This window comes from Scyliorhinus canicula, chromosome 2 (genome assembly GCF_902713615.1).
Source record: "Scyliorhinus canicula chromosome 2, sScyCan1.1, whole genome shotgun sequence".
Classification (NCBI taxonomy): domain Eukaryota; kingdom Metazoa; phylum Chordata; class Chondrichthyes; order Carcharhiniformes; family Scyliorhinidae; genus Scyliorhinus; species Scyliorhinus canicula.
The window spans coordinates 123034801-123049739 of record NC_052147.1 but is presented as its reverse complement, the minus strand read 5'-3'; the positions used below and the strand labels follow the sequence as shown (position 1 = coordinate 123049739).

The 14939-nt window shown below is 46.7% G+C and overlaps 1 protein-coding gene across 3 annotated transcripts in view; it reads right to left on the bottom strand.

Annotated features, from left to right (window-relative positions):
* The window catches only part of aqr (aquarius intron-binding spliceosomal factor), a 125476-nt gene that overhangs the window by 40434 nt on the left and 70103 nt on the right, over positions 1 to 14939 (bottom strand). For all 3 annotated transcript variants that reach the window (XM_038786030.1, XM_038786014.1, XM_038786022.1), the window contains exons 23-24: positions 7823 to 7892; positions 7272 to 7382 (exon numbers count right to left, since the gene is read on the bottom strand). In XM_038786030.1, coding sequence (XP_038641958.1) covers positions 7272 to 7382; positions 7823 to 7892 — 181 coding nt within the window. The remainder of the gene's footprint in view (positions 1 to 7271; positions 7383 to 7822; positions 7893 to 14939) is intronic.

Genomic DNA, 14939 nt, shown 5'->3' with positions numbered 1-14939 from the left:
TGAATGCCTCCATCCGGGACTTAGCAGGGAGTGGACCTTATGGTTGAGCCAGGGTTTCCGATTGTCTTCTTTGGTACACAGTCCTCAACACACTTACTGATGAAGTCTGTGACGGTGGTTGCGTACTCGTCCAGGTTAGCTGCCGTGGCCTTGAATATGGACCACAGGCTCCAAGCAATCACGGAGAGTGTCCTCGGATGTCTCGGACCAGCACTGCACAGTTTTCTTGACTGGTTCAGCACGCTTGAATTGTTGTTTGTCAGCCCAAAGTAGGAAGAAGTTAATCTGTTTTACCTGTTACACTTCTTGCGTTGAAGCAAACACACTCCAGACCTACAGTCCCACTGAGCCCTGAGGTTTCCCTCTGCACTATGTTTATCTCAGAATGGGCAGAATTTTCCTTAAAAATGGCAAAGGGTCAGGTTCTGACTGAAAACCGACTTATTTCTCCCAGAAACACAGCCAGGTTTTCACTCCAGATCTTGACACTTTTAAAAAAAATGCGTGGACATATTTTGTGGCATCACTCTAGCAGAGCCGGGCTGGCTCTACCGATCTCACAGTGAATGTAAATGCCCCCACCCTCCCGGTCATCGCCGGTATTCCAACATAGTGCAAACCTCTCTCCCACCCCCCCAAATGGGGTTCCCGGTAGGTTGGCACTGCCAGGGGGGTGTGCCAAGCAACTGCCCAGCCATGTCCCTCATCCACAGGTTTGTTGACGATACAACCATAGTGGGCCGGATCTCGAATAATGAGGAGTCAAAATACAGGAGGGAGATAGAAAACCTAGTGGAGTGGTGCAGGAATCTATCCCTCAATGCCAGCAAAACTAAAAAGCTGGTCATTGACTTCAAGAAGCAAAGTACTGTCAGCATCAATGGGGCCGAGGTGGAGATGGTTAGCAGTTTCAAATTCCTAAGCGTACACATCCCCAAAAATCTGTCCTGGTCCACCCACGTCGAGGCTACCACCAAGAAAGCCCAACAGTACCTATACTTCCTCAGGAAACTAAGGAAATTCGGCATATCCACATTAACTCTGACCAACTTTTACAGATGCACCAGAGAAAGCATCCTATCTGGCTGCATCACAGCCTGGTATGGCAACTGCTCGGCTCAAGACCGCAAGAAACTTCAGAGATTCGTGAGCACAGCCCAGTCCATCACACAAACCCATCTCCCATCCATTGACTCCATCTACACTTCCTGCTGCCTGGGGAAGGTGGGCAGCATAATCAAAGACCCCTCCCACCCGGCTTACTCACACTTCCAACTTCTTCCATCGGGCAGGAAATACCAAAGTCTGAGAACACGCACGAACTGACTCAAAAACAGCTTCTTTCCCCTGTTACCAGACTCCTACTTCGGTACACGTGACAATAAACAAAATCCAAATCACCTCCCCCCCCCCGGGGGTCTACACTCACCTCCGAACCCCCGGCATGGGGATCTGTAGGGAGAGAAAGAGCTAACGTTTCAAGTTCAGATGACTCTTTGTCAAAGCGAATGTCAAAGCTTTGACAAAGGGTCACCTGGACTCGAAACGTTAGCTCTTTTCTCTCCCTACAGATGCTGCCAGACCTGCTGAGGTTTTCCAGCATTTTCTCTTTGGTTTCAGATTCCACCATCCCCAGTAATTTGTTTTTATCCTTGGTAAAGTTACAAGGATTTGTTCAATTATTGGCCGAAACTTTTGATAGGACTTATATCACATCAAGTCTTTGACTGTCCAGTATTCTATTTTTAGTTCCTCTGCTTCAGCTATCATGCTTGGTTGAGCCAAGTTCACTTTGCTAAGGACTTAAACGTTGCTCAAAATATCTCTACAACCTCTTATTTTAGTAGCTGATGTACTTCGCATAGTTTAAAGGTTAGTCAAATAGTGATGAGCTTAAGATACAATTGCAGAAATCCAACTGATGAGTTAATAATTTAGAAACTCCACTCTTAGCCATTTAGAGTCATACAACATGGCTTTGTCATTCATCTCCAATTTACTTCAGTACTCAATAAATTAATCTCAAGGATTATAACAGTCTTTAAGTGAAGTATAACTCTGCCTAAAATGAACTACACAATGTCTTTCATCAGTTACTTGCACAAATCAATTCTGAGCTTCAAGTAAGCTAAAAGGCTTTGCAAGGTTTTACGCGGTGTCATTTGTGCAAAGCAGGTCACAAATCATAGCAAGTGTTATACAAAATACATGTTGCTCATATGAAGACAGTTTTTTGTGCAATTATCTGCTAAAATGAAACTAAACGCGAAGTAATTGTTGCACCTTCCCGCAACTAAAATTCAATTTACATAGCAAATGGGACTGATCATATCCATTTGGATCTAAAGAACGTTTTCAAAAATATGCATTTCTCCTTAAAAACAATTGCAAACCTCTAGTTTTTTTAAACAGCTTAAAAAATCCGTGAAAAATGTTGAGAAACCAAACATTGTTTGATGAGGGGAAACAATGAGAGTTTATATTTAATTTTAATGCCGAAATGCTTGTCATTTAAGTCTTATGATCTTTCAGCTCCCAAACAGCTTAGAAAGATGTTTAGGAATGAGGGCTGAAAGTGGTGGCAAAATATAAAAGCCTGAAGGCAACACAAGTGGGAGCAGGTCTTTCTGGAGAAGCTATATTCCACGAATTCATTGCACTCCCCATGGACAAGGCTGTACTTCAATGGTAAGAGAAAATGTGTGCAAATAATAGTGCCGATAATTAGAATTGCAACACTCAAATGTCAAGAGCCACAGTTGAATGTCTTGAACTCTAATTAAAATGGTTCTATTGTGCGCTGTCTTTTCATTTTTGATTACTAATGATTTCAACAGTATTCCTCATTGCAAATAACCTGTTTTTAAAGTATCCAGTCTGTGGAATGCTAATAAGCCAAAAGAAAATGAAATCCAAGATGTTAGTCTCAACCACATTTCCCATCTTGGAATTAAAGGAGTTATTTTTTGCTCTATCAAAGGTAACTACATATTATCACACAAGCTTGCCATTGTACCATTGATGCACCTCCCGCTGCCTCGGGAAAGCAGACATCGTCAGAGACCCCTCCCACCCAGGCATTGCCTTCTTCCAGACCCTTCCATCAGGCAGAAGGTACAGAAGTCTGAAGACCCGCACATCCAGACATAGGAACAGCTTCTTCCTCACAGCTACTAGACTCCTCAACGAGTCTCCCTCGGACTGATCTGTTCCCTGCAAGATACTATTCACAATGCCCTATGCTGCTCTTGCTCATGTATTTGCTTAGTTTGGTCATTGTTCAGCATTATAACCAATTATTTATTGGTCAATGCACTTTGTCGATTATTCTTTTTGTCTACCATGTTAGTACTGAGTACGGTTCCTTGTCCAGTTTGAGCCGTTCATTGCACAGGAGGCTGAAGCCTGGGATTCCCAACGTGGGATCATTAAACAAGTGCTGATTCTGGGCTGTGTTGTTGGTGTGCCACTGGTCTGTAGCAGAACTGCCTAGCTCTGGCAGGTTGGGCCAGATTGGCCGCCTTGAATGAGTCGTTTTGCAGGGTGGGTGAGTGATGTCTTCTGCCAGTGGCACACCGGAATTTTGTACTCTCTTTCTCACAATTATGTTATGCTAGCAACAGGACAGATTTGTGGTGGAACAATGTTGCAGAGCACAGGTAGCCAACTTGTCTTTGTTGACTGGATTACGCCCGAGATGTTCCTTACGATCTCATTCAGCTGGACATCTAACAGTTTCTTAAATGTCTTGCTGCCAGTGATGTGGCTGCTGCATTTGAATTTACCTCATCGCAGTATGGCTGGAGTTTCTAGCAATTTAAATTGACCTCTTTCAGGCTGCCAGTGCATTTCACATATACAACCTGGGCAGATTAAATCGCTGTTATACAAAATGGCAGCTTTACCAGATCATGTATTTTTTAAACCGAGAAACCTCAATGAAGAGTCAAGAAACAACAGTGTAAGACAACACCAAGGCTAAAAGGAATAAAAAACAAGCATATTAAACAGTAGTGAGATGTCAATCTTGGGCTTTTAAAAATTGACATTATCAAAATGAACATTGCAAAAGAGACATGCTTTGCTTCTTGGAAAATAATTAGTTTAGTGGGGACAATGTGAAGATCAATCATTATTAATCAGCAAGTTCTGCTGTACAAAACTGAATCAGGTATAACAAAAGTGGAGCCATATGGACTTGTAACATTAACTTGTAGCACAATGGTTAGCACTGTTGTTTCACAGCACGGGGGACCCGGGTTCGATTCCCGGCTTGGGTCACTGTCTGTGCGGAGTCGGCACATTCTCCCCGTGTCTGCGTGGGTTTCCTCCGGGTGCTCCGGTTTCCTCCCACAAGTCCTGAAACACGTGCTTGACAGGTGAATTGGACATTCTGAATTCTGCCTCTGTGTAGTCGAATAGGCGCCAGAGTGTGGCGACTAGGCGATTTTCACAGTAACTTCATTGCAGTGTTAATGTAAGCCTCCTTGTGGCACTAATAAAGATTATTGAACTCTTGATTCTTTCTCCCGGGGTGTGGTGGCATAATGGTATTGTCTGAAATTAATGCTCTGGAGACCCGGGTTCGAATCTCACTACTGCAGATGGTACAATGTATAAAGGACCCATTTTGTCCTTTAGGGAAGGAAATCTGTCGCCCTTACCTGATCTGACCCACAGGTGACTCTAGACCCACAATAATGTGGGACTCCTAAATGTCCTGGAAAATAGCCTAGCAAGCCATTCAGTTCAAGGGTAATTAGGGGTGGACAATAAATGTTGGCCCAGCCAGTGACACCCACATTCCTGGAAATGAATTATAAAAATGCTGCCAGACCTGCCAAGTCTTTCCAGCATTTTCTGTTTTTATTTCAGATTTCCAGCATTCGCAGTGTTGTGCTTTATAACAGAAGTGTCATCAGTATTGGTTTTCCAAAGAAGTGATCAGAAAAGGGCATACTGATCATACAAATTTTACAGCGCAGAGTGCCGCTCACAATGTTAGCTACTGATATTCAAACTGCATTTCTAAATCATCGAGGTTTCAAGATATTTCAAAAATACAGGTATCAAAAATACAGCAAACTATGTTGAGTCTTGTCACGTAATGTTTGAAAACTATTTCTGAATGGATCCAGTTCAGACTGATGACAGCCTCTTTTGCATTGTTGGCCATATAGGTCACCCATAAATACTGGCCTCCTCTTGAATTTGCCTAATCCACAAAAACAGCTCAGGTTTGGCAAGCTGACCACCTCACTGAATAAAGCCATAAGGATGGTGCACACTTTTTAAAAGTAATCATCACATTTAAATTGCTGAGGGTTCTATTCTGAGGTTAGAGTTAGGCATGTTGATTGGGGACAATAGAAGCACTTTGCTACGGTTGTTTGTGTTTTTCCTGACCAAGGGGCTCTTACTGTTAAAACCTGATGGTCAAAATAGAAAAAAACTTAAAAAGTTAACATTGCTTTTTAAAGGGCAGCACGGTGGCACAGTGGTTAGCATTGCTGCCTATGGTGCTGAGGAACCGGGTTCGAATCCCGGCTCTGGGTCACTGTCCGTGTGGAGTTTGCACGTTCTCCCCGTGTCTGCATGGGTTTCACCCCACAACCCAAAGATGTGCAGGATAGGTGGATTGGCCACGCTAAATTGCCCCTTAATTGGAAAAAATAATTGGGTACTCTAAACCGGAAAAAAAAAATATTGCTTTTTAAAAAATTGTCAGTCAACATTGGGTCATCCAGTTACATCCACGACAAACCACAAATGAAAAGTTCCCGTCTCGAGGGACCATTAACCTCCTCAGAACACTGCACACACAACTGGTTAGCACTGCTGCCTCAGTGCCAGGCACCTTGGGTGACAGTGTGGAGTTTGCATGTTCTCCCCGTGTCTGCCTGAGTTTCCTCCGGGTGTTCCAGATTCCTCCCACACTCCAAAGATGTGCAGTCTAGGTCGATTGGCCAGGCTAAATTGCCCTTAGTGTCCAAAGGTTAGATGGCCTTTCAGGATTATGGGAATAGGGCAGGGGGAGTGGGCCAGGGAGGATGTTCTTTCAGAGGGTCGGTACAGACTCGATGGGTCGAATGGCCTCCTTCTGCACTGTTGGGATTCTAACCTGTCATCAACAACTATAGTTTTTTTTTAATAAACAATTTTATTGAGGTAGTTTTTGGCTTTATAAACAGTTACAGACATCATCAGAAAGAAAGCAAAAAAGGCAAAAATGTGCAAACATCCACGTACTTTCAATACTTCCATCGTAGCATATTGCACAAGCCCGCTCCCCTCCCACCGGTACTACCCGCCATATTTTCCCTCCTACTCTACTCTATACCCCCCCCCCCCTCCCCCCCGCTGACGCTCACTCTCCCGCAAAGAAGTCAATAAATGGTTGCCACCTCCGGGTGAACCCCTGCACAGATCCCCTCAAGACGAACTTAATTTTTTCCATCCCCAGGAAACTCGACATGTCCGCAAGCCACCACTCAGTCTTCGGGGGCTTTGAGTCCCTCCACGCCAATAATATTCGTCGCCGGGCTATCAGGGAAGCAAAGGCCAACACATCGGCCTCTTTCTCCCCCTGGACGCCCGGGTCTTCCGAAACCTCAAAAATTGCCACCCCTGGACTCATCACCACCCTTGTTTTTAGCACCTGGGACATGACCCACGCAAATCCCTCCCAGTACCCCCTCAGCTCAGGGCATGCCCAAAACATGTGAACATGGTTCGCTGGTCCTCCTGCGCACCTAGCGCATTTGTCCTCTATCCCGAAAAATTTGCTCATTCCGAGCCACCGTCATATGGGCCCGGTGAACGACCTTAAATTGGATCAGCCCGAGCCTAGCACATGTCGCGGTCGAATTTACCCTACTCAGGGCCTCTGCCCACAGCCCATCCTCCATTTCCCCGCCTAGCTCCTCCTCCCATTTAAGTTTCAGTTCCTCTGTCTGGGACCCTTCCTCCCTCATGAGCACCTTATAAATACCCGAGACTCTGCTCTCCCCTTCTTCCCTCCTAGAGACTATTCTGTCGAGGATCCCCATTGGCGGGAGGCGTGGGAAAGATGGGACCTGTCTACGAACAAAGTCCCGCAACTGTAGGTATCTAAAATAATTTCCCCTTACCAACCCAAATTTCTCCTCCAAGCTCCTCAAACAACTATAGTTTTAATGAGACCCATACTACACATAATATGAAAATGAAGATACCTCAGTTTGACAGAATCTAATCTAGTGGATTATTGAGCATGCTTATTGTTGATGTACCTGATTGGAATGGGTCACAATGAGAGTCCTCTGCTCTGGAAAGTTGTGATACAGGTTGGAAATTATCTGTACCGCCACATCTGTTTTTCCTGTACCTGGTGGCCCAACCACCTAGAACACAGAAACACAACATTAAAGAACAACAGTAATAAAAAGCAACAACTAGAGTAGCATCAAACACTTTCCACAGATGCTGCCTGACCTACTGAGTATTTCCAGCAATTTCTTATTTTAATTTCAAATGTCCAGCATCCGCAGTATTATGCTTCAGCAACATTAAACATAGCCCCACAGACACTTGAATGAAAAGAATGAAATGAAATGAAATCGCGTATTGTCACAAGTAGGCTTCAAATGAAGTTACCGTGAAAAGCCCCTAGCCGCCACATTCTGGCGCCTGTTCGGGGAGGCTGGTATTCGAATTGAACCGTACTGCTGGCCTGCCTGGGTCTGCTTTAAAAGCCAGCGATTTAGCCCAGTGTGCCCCAACATTTGCTAAAATTGGAAGAAAAATTAGGAAGTAAAAGCTGAAAGTTTCAAAATGTTCTTACCATTGTTAGGCCTGGTTGCATACCAGCCCGAATTGCTTCTATCTGTGTAGGCGTGAACTGAATTGTGTTTCTGCAATTAAAACCGAAGCGTAGATGCCCATGAGAATAGATTTATAAGCAACATGCATATACTGTCAAGAGAAAAACATGTTATATTGATCAATGAACTGATGGCTAAACATTCAAGGCTCATAACTTCCTTGGTTACCTCATCATCTATATTTCAATATAAGCTTTCATCAAAAAAGTCTTGGTTGCGGAGACTTCTGGTGGCGGCCATGGTAGGAGTGGCAGGGCATCTGCTCCTTAAAGGCATAGAAAAGAGCAATTTTTACCCAAAATCGGGTGCAAATTCGACAGAAAGTGTAACTCAACCCGACAGAAGGTGAAAGATCTGGCCAAGGAGTTGGAAGGGTCCTGTGGCGCAGCAGTCATTGGAAGGATGGCGGAGGGGGAAGGGCAATGCCAGTAGCAAAGCCCCAGATGGAACAGTTGATGGTCTTCATCAAGGAAGAGTTCCGTCAGCAGAGGAAGGAGATGCAGGAGGATCACTTGAAGGCCATCGAAGTGGCTGTGGCACCCCTGAAGGCTCGATGGAGAGGGTGGAGAAATGCTTGGAGACACAGAGGTCACAGATCCGAGAGGTTGAGGGTGATGTCGGACCACAGCGATTGGGTGGTGGCATTGAAGGCGGAAGTGGCGTTCTTAGGAGACCGTTGCAAGACGTTGAGAGCAAAGTTCGAGGAGCAGGAAAATAGGTTGAGAAGGCAGAATCTGCGGATAGTGGGCCTGCCTGAAGGAGTGGAAGGTACGAGTGCCACAAGGTACGATTCGAGGATGGTGGCGGAGATGGTGCTGAACAAGGCCCCGGAGGTGGGCAGTGCACACAGGTCTCTGAGGCAGAAGCCTAGAGTGGGGGAGCCACCTTGGCAGTGATTGTGATGCTCAATAAGTTTGTGGAGAAGGACAGGATTCTGCAGTGGGCCATGGAGAAGCGCAATTGCAAATGGGAACAAGGTCCGAATATACCAGGACATTGGAGCTGAGCTGACAAAACAGCGTGCGGGTTTCAACAGGGTCAATGCTGTGCTGTATCTCGAGCGGATCAGGTTTGGTGTGCTCTACCCGGTGAAACCATAGGTGACCCGCGAAGGCCGGGAATACTATTATGAGAACCCAGAAGCGGCCAATTACTTTATCAAGGAATATATAATGGGGGAGAACTGAACGATTTTGGGAGACGGAGGTGCTGGCACTCTGGAGTAATGCAGAATACAGGTAGACTGGGGGTTGGAGGGTAGGGGAGGGGTTCTTTTCCTCCGATGTGGAGGGTTTTTTCTTCTTTATACTGTTGGGTCAACAAAGGTAGCAGGGGTGGAAAGCTTGTAAGGGGACGGCTGTCCCCATCCCCCCTCCTGCTACCTGGGGCTGTGTTTCTTCTTTTTGTTTATCTTTAGGGGAGGTGACCTGTGGCTTGAGATTTGTCTTTGTTTGGGTGGGGGAGGGTGTGGTCCGCAGGGAGCCTTCTTCAGAGAACAGAGAGGCAAGGGTAGGGGAGTCAGTAGGCAGGAGTTACCACACGGGCAGGTAATGCTGGTGAACGGAAGTGGGGTGGGGGGGCCCCCCCAAGAGAGGTGGTCATGGTTGTTGGCAGTGGGAGTGCGACGCGGCACGGTTGCGAAGAAACATGGTCAGCGGTAAGTAAAGGGACCATCTTGGATGGGCCAGGTACAGGGTGAAATTAACGAGGGTAGAGCCGAAAGGGGAAGATGGCGGATGGTAAAAGGGAATGGAGGCGTAAGCCTCCGGTAAGGCAGTTAACACGGAACGTGCGAGGACTCGAATGAACCGGTGAAATATCTGGAGTCTTTGCACACCTAACAAGTTTAAAAGCAGAGGTGGTCTTTCTCCAGGAAACACACCTTCGCTTGAAGGATCTGGTTAGGCTGAGGAAGGGATGGGTGGGTCAAGTTTTCCACTTGGGGTTTGATTCAAAGTCGCGTGGGGTGGTCATTTTGATGAACAAGAAAATGCGGTTTGTGAGCACGAAGGAAGTGAGGGACCCGGGTGGGAGATATGTTACGGTGGATGGGGTATTAGAAGGGACGCCAGTGGCACTGGTGAATGTCCTAGCACCAAATTAGGACGATGTACATTTTATCAGGGGGTTGCTGACAGTGATCCTGGACTTGGCCACGCACCAGTTGATTATGGGAGATTTTAATTGTGTTCTAGAGCCGAGAGTAGATAGGTCAAGCCCCAGGTCGCTGGGTAGAATACTAATGGGCAAAGGAGCTGGGTGGGTTTATGGAAAAGATGGGCATCGTGGACCCGTGGCACTTCAAGAAACCGGGGCGAAGGGAGTATTTCTTTTTCTTACATGTGTAAAGGAAATATTCAAGAATCAGCTTTTTTGTGGTGAGCCAGGTTGGGGTGGAGGGGACAGAATACGCAGGGATAGTAATCTTGGACCATGTGTCCCACTGGCTGGAATTCGGCTCAGATCGGGACGGGTGCAGTGCCCGGGGGAGGCTCAATTTGAGGTTGTTGGCAGATAGAGGGTTTTGTCATAAAGTGTGGGCTATGATTAAAGATCATGTAGAATTGAACCAAAGCAGGGAGGTGTCGGCGGCCATATTTTGGGAAGCGCTTAAAGTGGTGGTCCGAGGGGAGATTATCTCGATCAAGGCACATGAGGATTGTGAGAGGGAGGAATATGAACGGCTAATGAACGAGATAGTGGAGGTAGATAGGGAGAACACGAGGGTGCCCACCATGGAGGGAGTGGCGAGGAGGGAAAAATTACAGCAGCAATTTGATTGGTTGTCAACATGGGAGGGTGGTAGGACAGCTGCGTAGGGTAAGGGGGGTACAGTACGAAAATGGGGAGAAGGCAAGTCAAATGTTCGCACGTCAGCTACGGAGACAGGCCGTGTCCAGGGAAATATTGAAGATATGGACTAGGGCAGGGGATGTGGTGTCGGAGCTGGGCAAGTTAAACGAGGTGCTTTGGGATTACTGTAAAGAGCTGTACAGGGCAGACCCGGGGGGGAGGGGGGAGGGGGTGAAGAGTCCTTGGGGCTGGGGGAGGTACTGGATAATATAGGGAGTATGAGGTTGGGGAAGGCCCCGGGGTCCAATGGTTACCCGCCGGAATTTTATAAGGAGTTTGCGACGAACCTTGCACCTCTTGGGGCACTTAATGAGGCATTGGAGAAGGGGGCATAGGCAATGATCACATTAATAACCATAAAAGGGGAAGGACCCATTGAAATGTGGGTCGTATAGATCCATCTCATTGTTAAATACAGATGTGAAAGCGCTGGCTAAGTTGGTCGCGGTTTGTGTCCTGGGGTGGTTGTGAAGGCTTTGTAAAGGGCAGGCAGCTTTCTAGTCATACAAGGAGGCTATTAAATGTGATCATGACCCCATTCAAGAGTTTAGGGACCGGAGGAATTGGTGTCCATGGCTGCGGAGAAGGCATTTGACCAGGTGGAGAAGCGCTACCTGTTTGAGATCCTGTGAAGGTCCGTATTACAGCCGAGGTTTGTGGCATGGGTACGCCTGTTATATGTGGCACTGATGGCGGGTATGCGGACCAATGACATGGGTTCATGGAACTTTGAACTACACAGGGGAACAAGGCAGGGGTGCCCACCGTCTCCGCTGCTGTTTGCACTGGCTATCGAGTCTCTGGCAATGGCTTAGGGGGTCGGCAGAGTGGCGAGGGAACAAAAGGAACATAGGATGTTGCTATATGTGGAGGCACTACTATTTTATGTTTCGGACCCGCTGGAGAGCATGGAGAGGATCATGGGCCTGTTGGGGAAGTTTGGGACGTTATCAAAATAAAAGTTAAATGTAGGGAAAAGCAACGTGTTCCCGATGAACGAGTTGGATCGGTGAGGCGTAGGGGTGCATGCCATTTAAGATGGCCAGAGATAATACCTGGGGATTCCGGTAGCGAGGGAATGAGCGACACGTGGCATGTATAGGAAGTGGAGAAGTAAGGCTGGTTAAGGTGAGGGATTTGCACCTGGAAGAAGGGTTTACCAGTATAAAAGAACTGAAGGGGAGGGTAGAGCTGCCGAGGGGAAGTGAGTTGAGGTATCTGCAGATAAGGGACATCGCGCTGAAGGTTTGGAAATTGTTTCCCAGGTTGCCGAGTACACCCAGTTCGAGCGACTGCTGCTTCCAGATGTGGATGGGGAGGCAGGATCGGAGACATATATGGGTGGCTGGGAGAGCAGGAAGGTGAGCAGGTGGTGACGATTAAGGAGAAGCGGGCAGGAGAGCTGGGAGGGGAGATAAACTGGGGAGTATAGAGTGAGGCAATACAAAGGGTAAATGCGACCTCCTTGCGTGCAAGGATGAGCCTGATACAGTTCAAGGTGGTACAATGGGCAAAGCTCGGGCAAGAATGAGTAGGTTCTTCCAGGGAATGAGTGAGAAGTATAGACGAGGACCAGCGAATCATCCTCGTATGTTCTGGGGCTGCAAAAGTTGGGGAGATTTTGGGGAGGGAGTGTTTGCGGCGCTAACAAGGATAGTGGGGGAGGAGGTGGAGCTGGGCCCATTGGTGGCGATGATATTTGAGATATCGGAGAAGCCGGGGCTGATGGAGGGGAGGAAGGCCGATGTTATGGCCTTCGCTTCTCTGATTGCCCATCGAATAATTCTGTTGGAGTGGAGGTCAGCAACGCCACCGGGGGTAGCATCTTGGTTGGGGGACTTGGATGACTTTCTTCAGTTGGAAAAGATTAAGTACGAATTAAGGGGTTCAGGGGAGGGCTTCAAGGCAAGGTGGGGGATGTTCGTGGCTGTGTTTGAGGAGCTGTTCATCGTGGGGGGGGAAGAGGGTGTGAAAAGGAGAAAAATCTGTATAAACTGTGTAGTTGTGTGTTGGGGACTTTGTTCCCTGAATTGTTCATGTTTTGTTACCTCTTGTATGCTTAGAATAAAATACATAAAAAAAAAATAAAAGTCTTGCTTGCCTCTCACAGCCATTCCTGGTCTATTGTGTTATGGTTTCTTTGCTAATCCTATTTATTAATAAAACCTATTTTTAAAACCTAACTGTCTGAAATGTTTCCTTCTACCCTCTGATAGCTTTGACTTCTTAATGCAGTTGACTGCTGATGAGGTAAATTCCACTTGTTCAAAGTAGTGGGTGACCTTAAACAGGGGCATAATCTTGTCGGAGGAGCTGTCCGGGTATTCACTAGAATTTCACTAATAATACATAACCTGGCATGTGGCTGTGTACCGTCACAGTTCTAGTAACATACAGCCAAGTTGGAACCCATTACCAGGGCAAAAGACCACATCAAATTAAAATGTGACACAGCTTTGTTTTGACAAAGTGTCAAGCCATGCACCTATAAAAAATGTGCCCCAGATTCTGCAGCAGTTGAAATATTCTGTAATGCTTATTTAGAATCAAGAAATTCCCTGTCCAAATACTTTACCATTAACTAACACTATAATTGAAAACAGACCAACTCGTCATTTACCCGTCTGCTGTTTGTAGAACTTACCTGTATACAAAATGGCTGAATTTATCAACTTAATAACTGTACAACGCAGCTTTTCAGATGGGAAGGATCTGGGGCATTTTTGTGGGACTTCAGCAGACAATGGATGAATGCAAGTTTCTACTCTTATTTCCTTCCATTTTACACTAACCAAAACATCTTTCTGATACCAATGTATTCTTTCTGTTGCAAAATTATTTGGCCCCAACTCCAAGCATGTGCTGCTTTAGAACAGGAGGTTTGAGGAGGATCAAGAGGTGCCGAGTGAGTATGTTCCCAATTGAAGTATTCTCCAATATGACTTCCTCATTGTGACACAAATTCAGGGACGGACAGTACTCCCGGGACCAACTCCTGGGTACAGAGTGAAATAGGGGGCCAAATTGTTTGGCTTCAAAAGTGGTGGGCATGGAATTTGGGGGTTCCTCCTCCAGAATGGTTGCCCGCTGCTCATGCCATTTTTTAGATTCAAGATTTAGAAAAGTTGTGCAACGGTCACCTCCACTGTGGGATCCCTCCCCCTTACTAACCTGTGTCCTGCTGCTGCTTCCAAGTTGGACGGCCTCTTGTTGACCCTCCAACTTCAAGAGACAACGCAGACATCCTTAGAATCGTAGAATCATAGAATTTACAGTGCAGGAGGCCATTCGGCCCATCGAGCCTGCACCGGCTTTTGCAAAGAGCACCCTACTTAACCCCACATAGAACATTACAGCGCAGTACAGGTCCTTCAGCCCTCGATGTTGCGCCAACTGTGAAACCACTCTAAAGCCCATCTACACGATTCCCTTATCATCCATATGTTTATCCAATGGCCATTTAAATGCCCTTAATGATGGCGAGTGCACTACTGTTGCAGGCAGGGCATTCCACACCCTTAATACTCTCCGAGTAAAGAATCTACCTCTGTCTCCACCCTATCCCCATAACCCTGCAACCCCATCTAACCGAAGGGCAATTCGGCATGGCCAATCCACCTAACCTGCACATCTTTGGACTGTGGGAGGAAACCGGAGCACCCGGAGGAAACCCATGCAGACACAGGGAGAACGTGCAGACTCCGCACAGACAGTGACCAAAGCGGGAATCGAACCTGGGACCCTGGCGCTGTGAAGCCATAGTGCTGACCACTGTGTTACCGTGTTGCCCTATCTTTAACTGGATAGTGAGCCTGCCTTTTCATCATTAATTGGCTGCATTGGAGAAAATCACAGGTGTGTGACTGATCCCCACACAGTGCAGGCTTCTGACCCCAATTTGACCGTGAAGAGAGAGGATCAAATGACATCCTTTGCTGTAAATGGCATATGCAAATTAGTGAACATGGGCAGCAGGGTCCACTCAGTTAAATTGGTTGGAAGCTATTCGAGGTCTGCAGTTTACTCTAACCATGCCGGGTGAGAACAAAGTTGCAGCTTCCAAGAAGGGCAGCAGGAAAGCCCAGAAGAATCTGCCAATGAACAGCAGCAAGAAGAGGAGGAAGTCGAGGAAGGAGAGTTACTCCACCTGCATCGACAAAATGATGAAGTAAGTTCAACTTTTACAGATGCACCATAGGAAGCATCTTATCTGGCTGCATCACA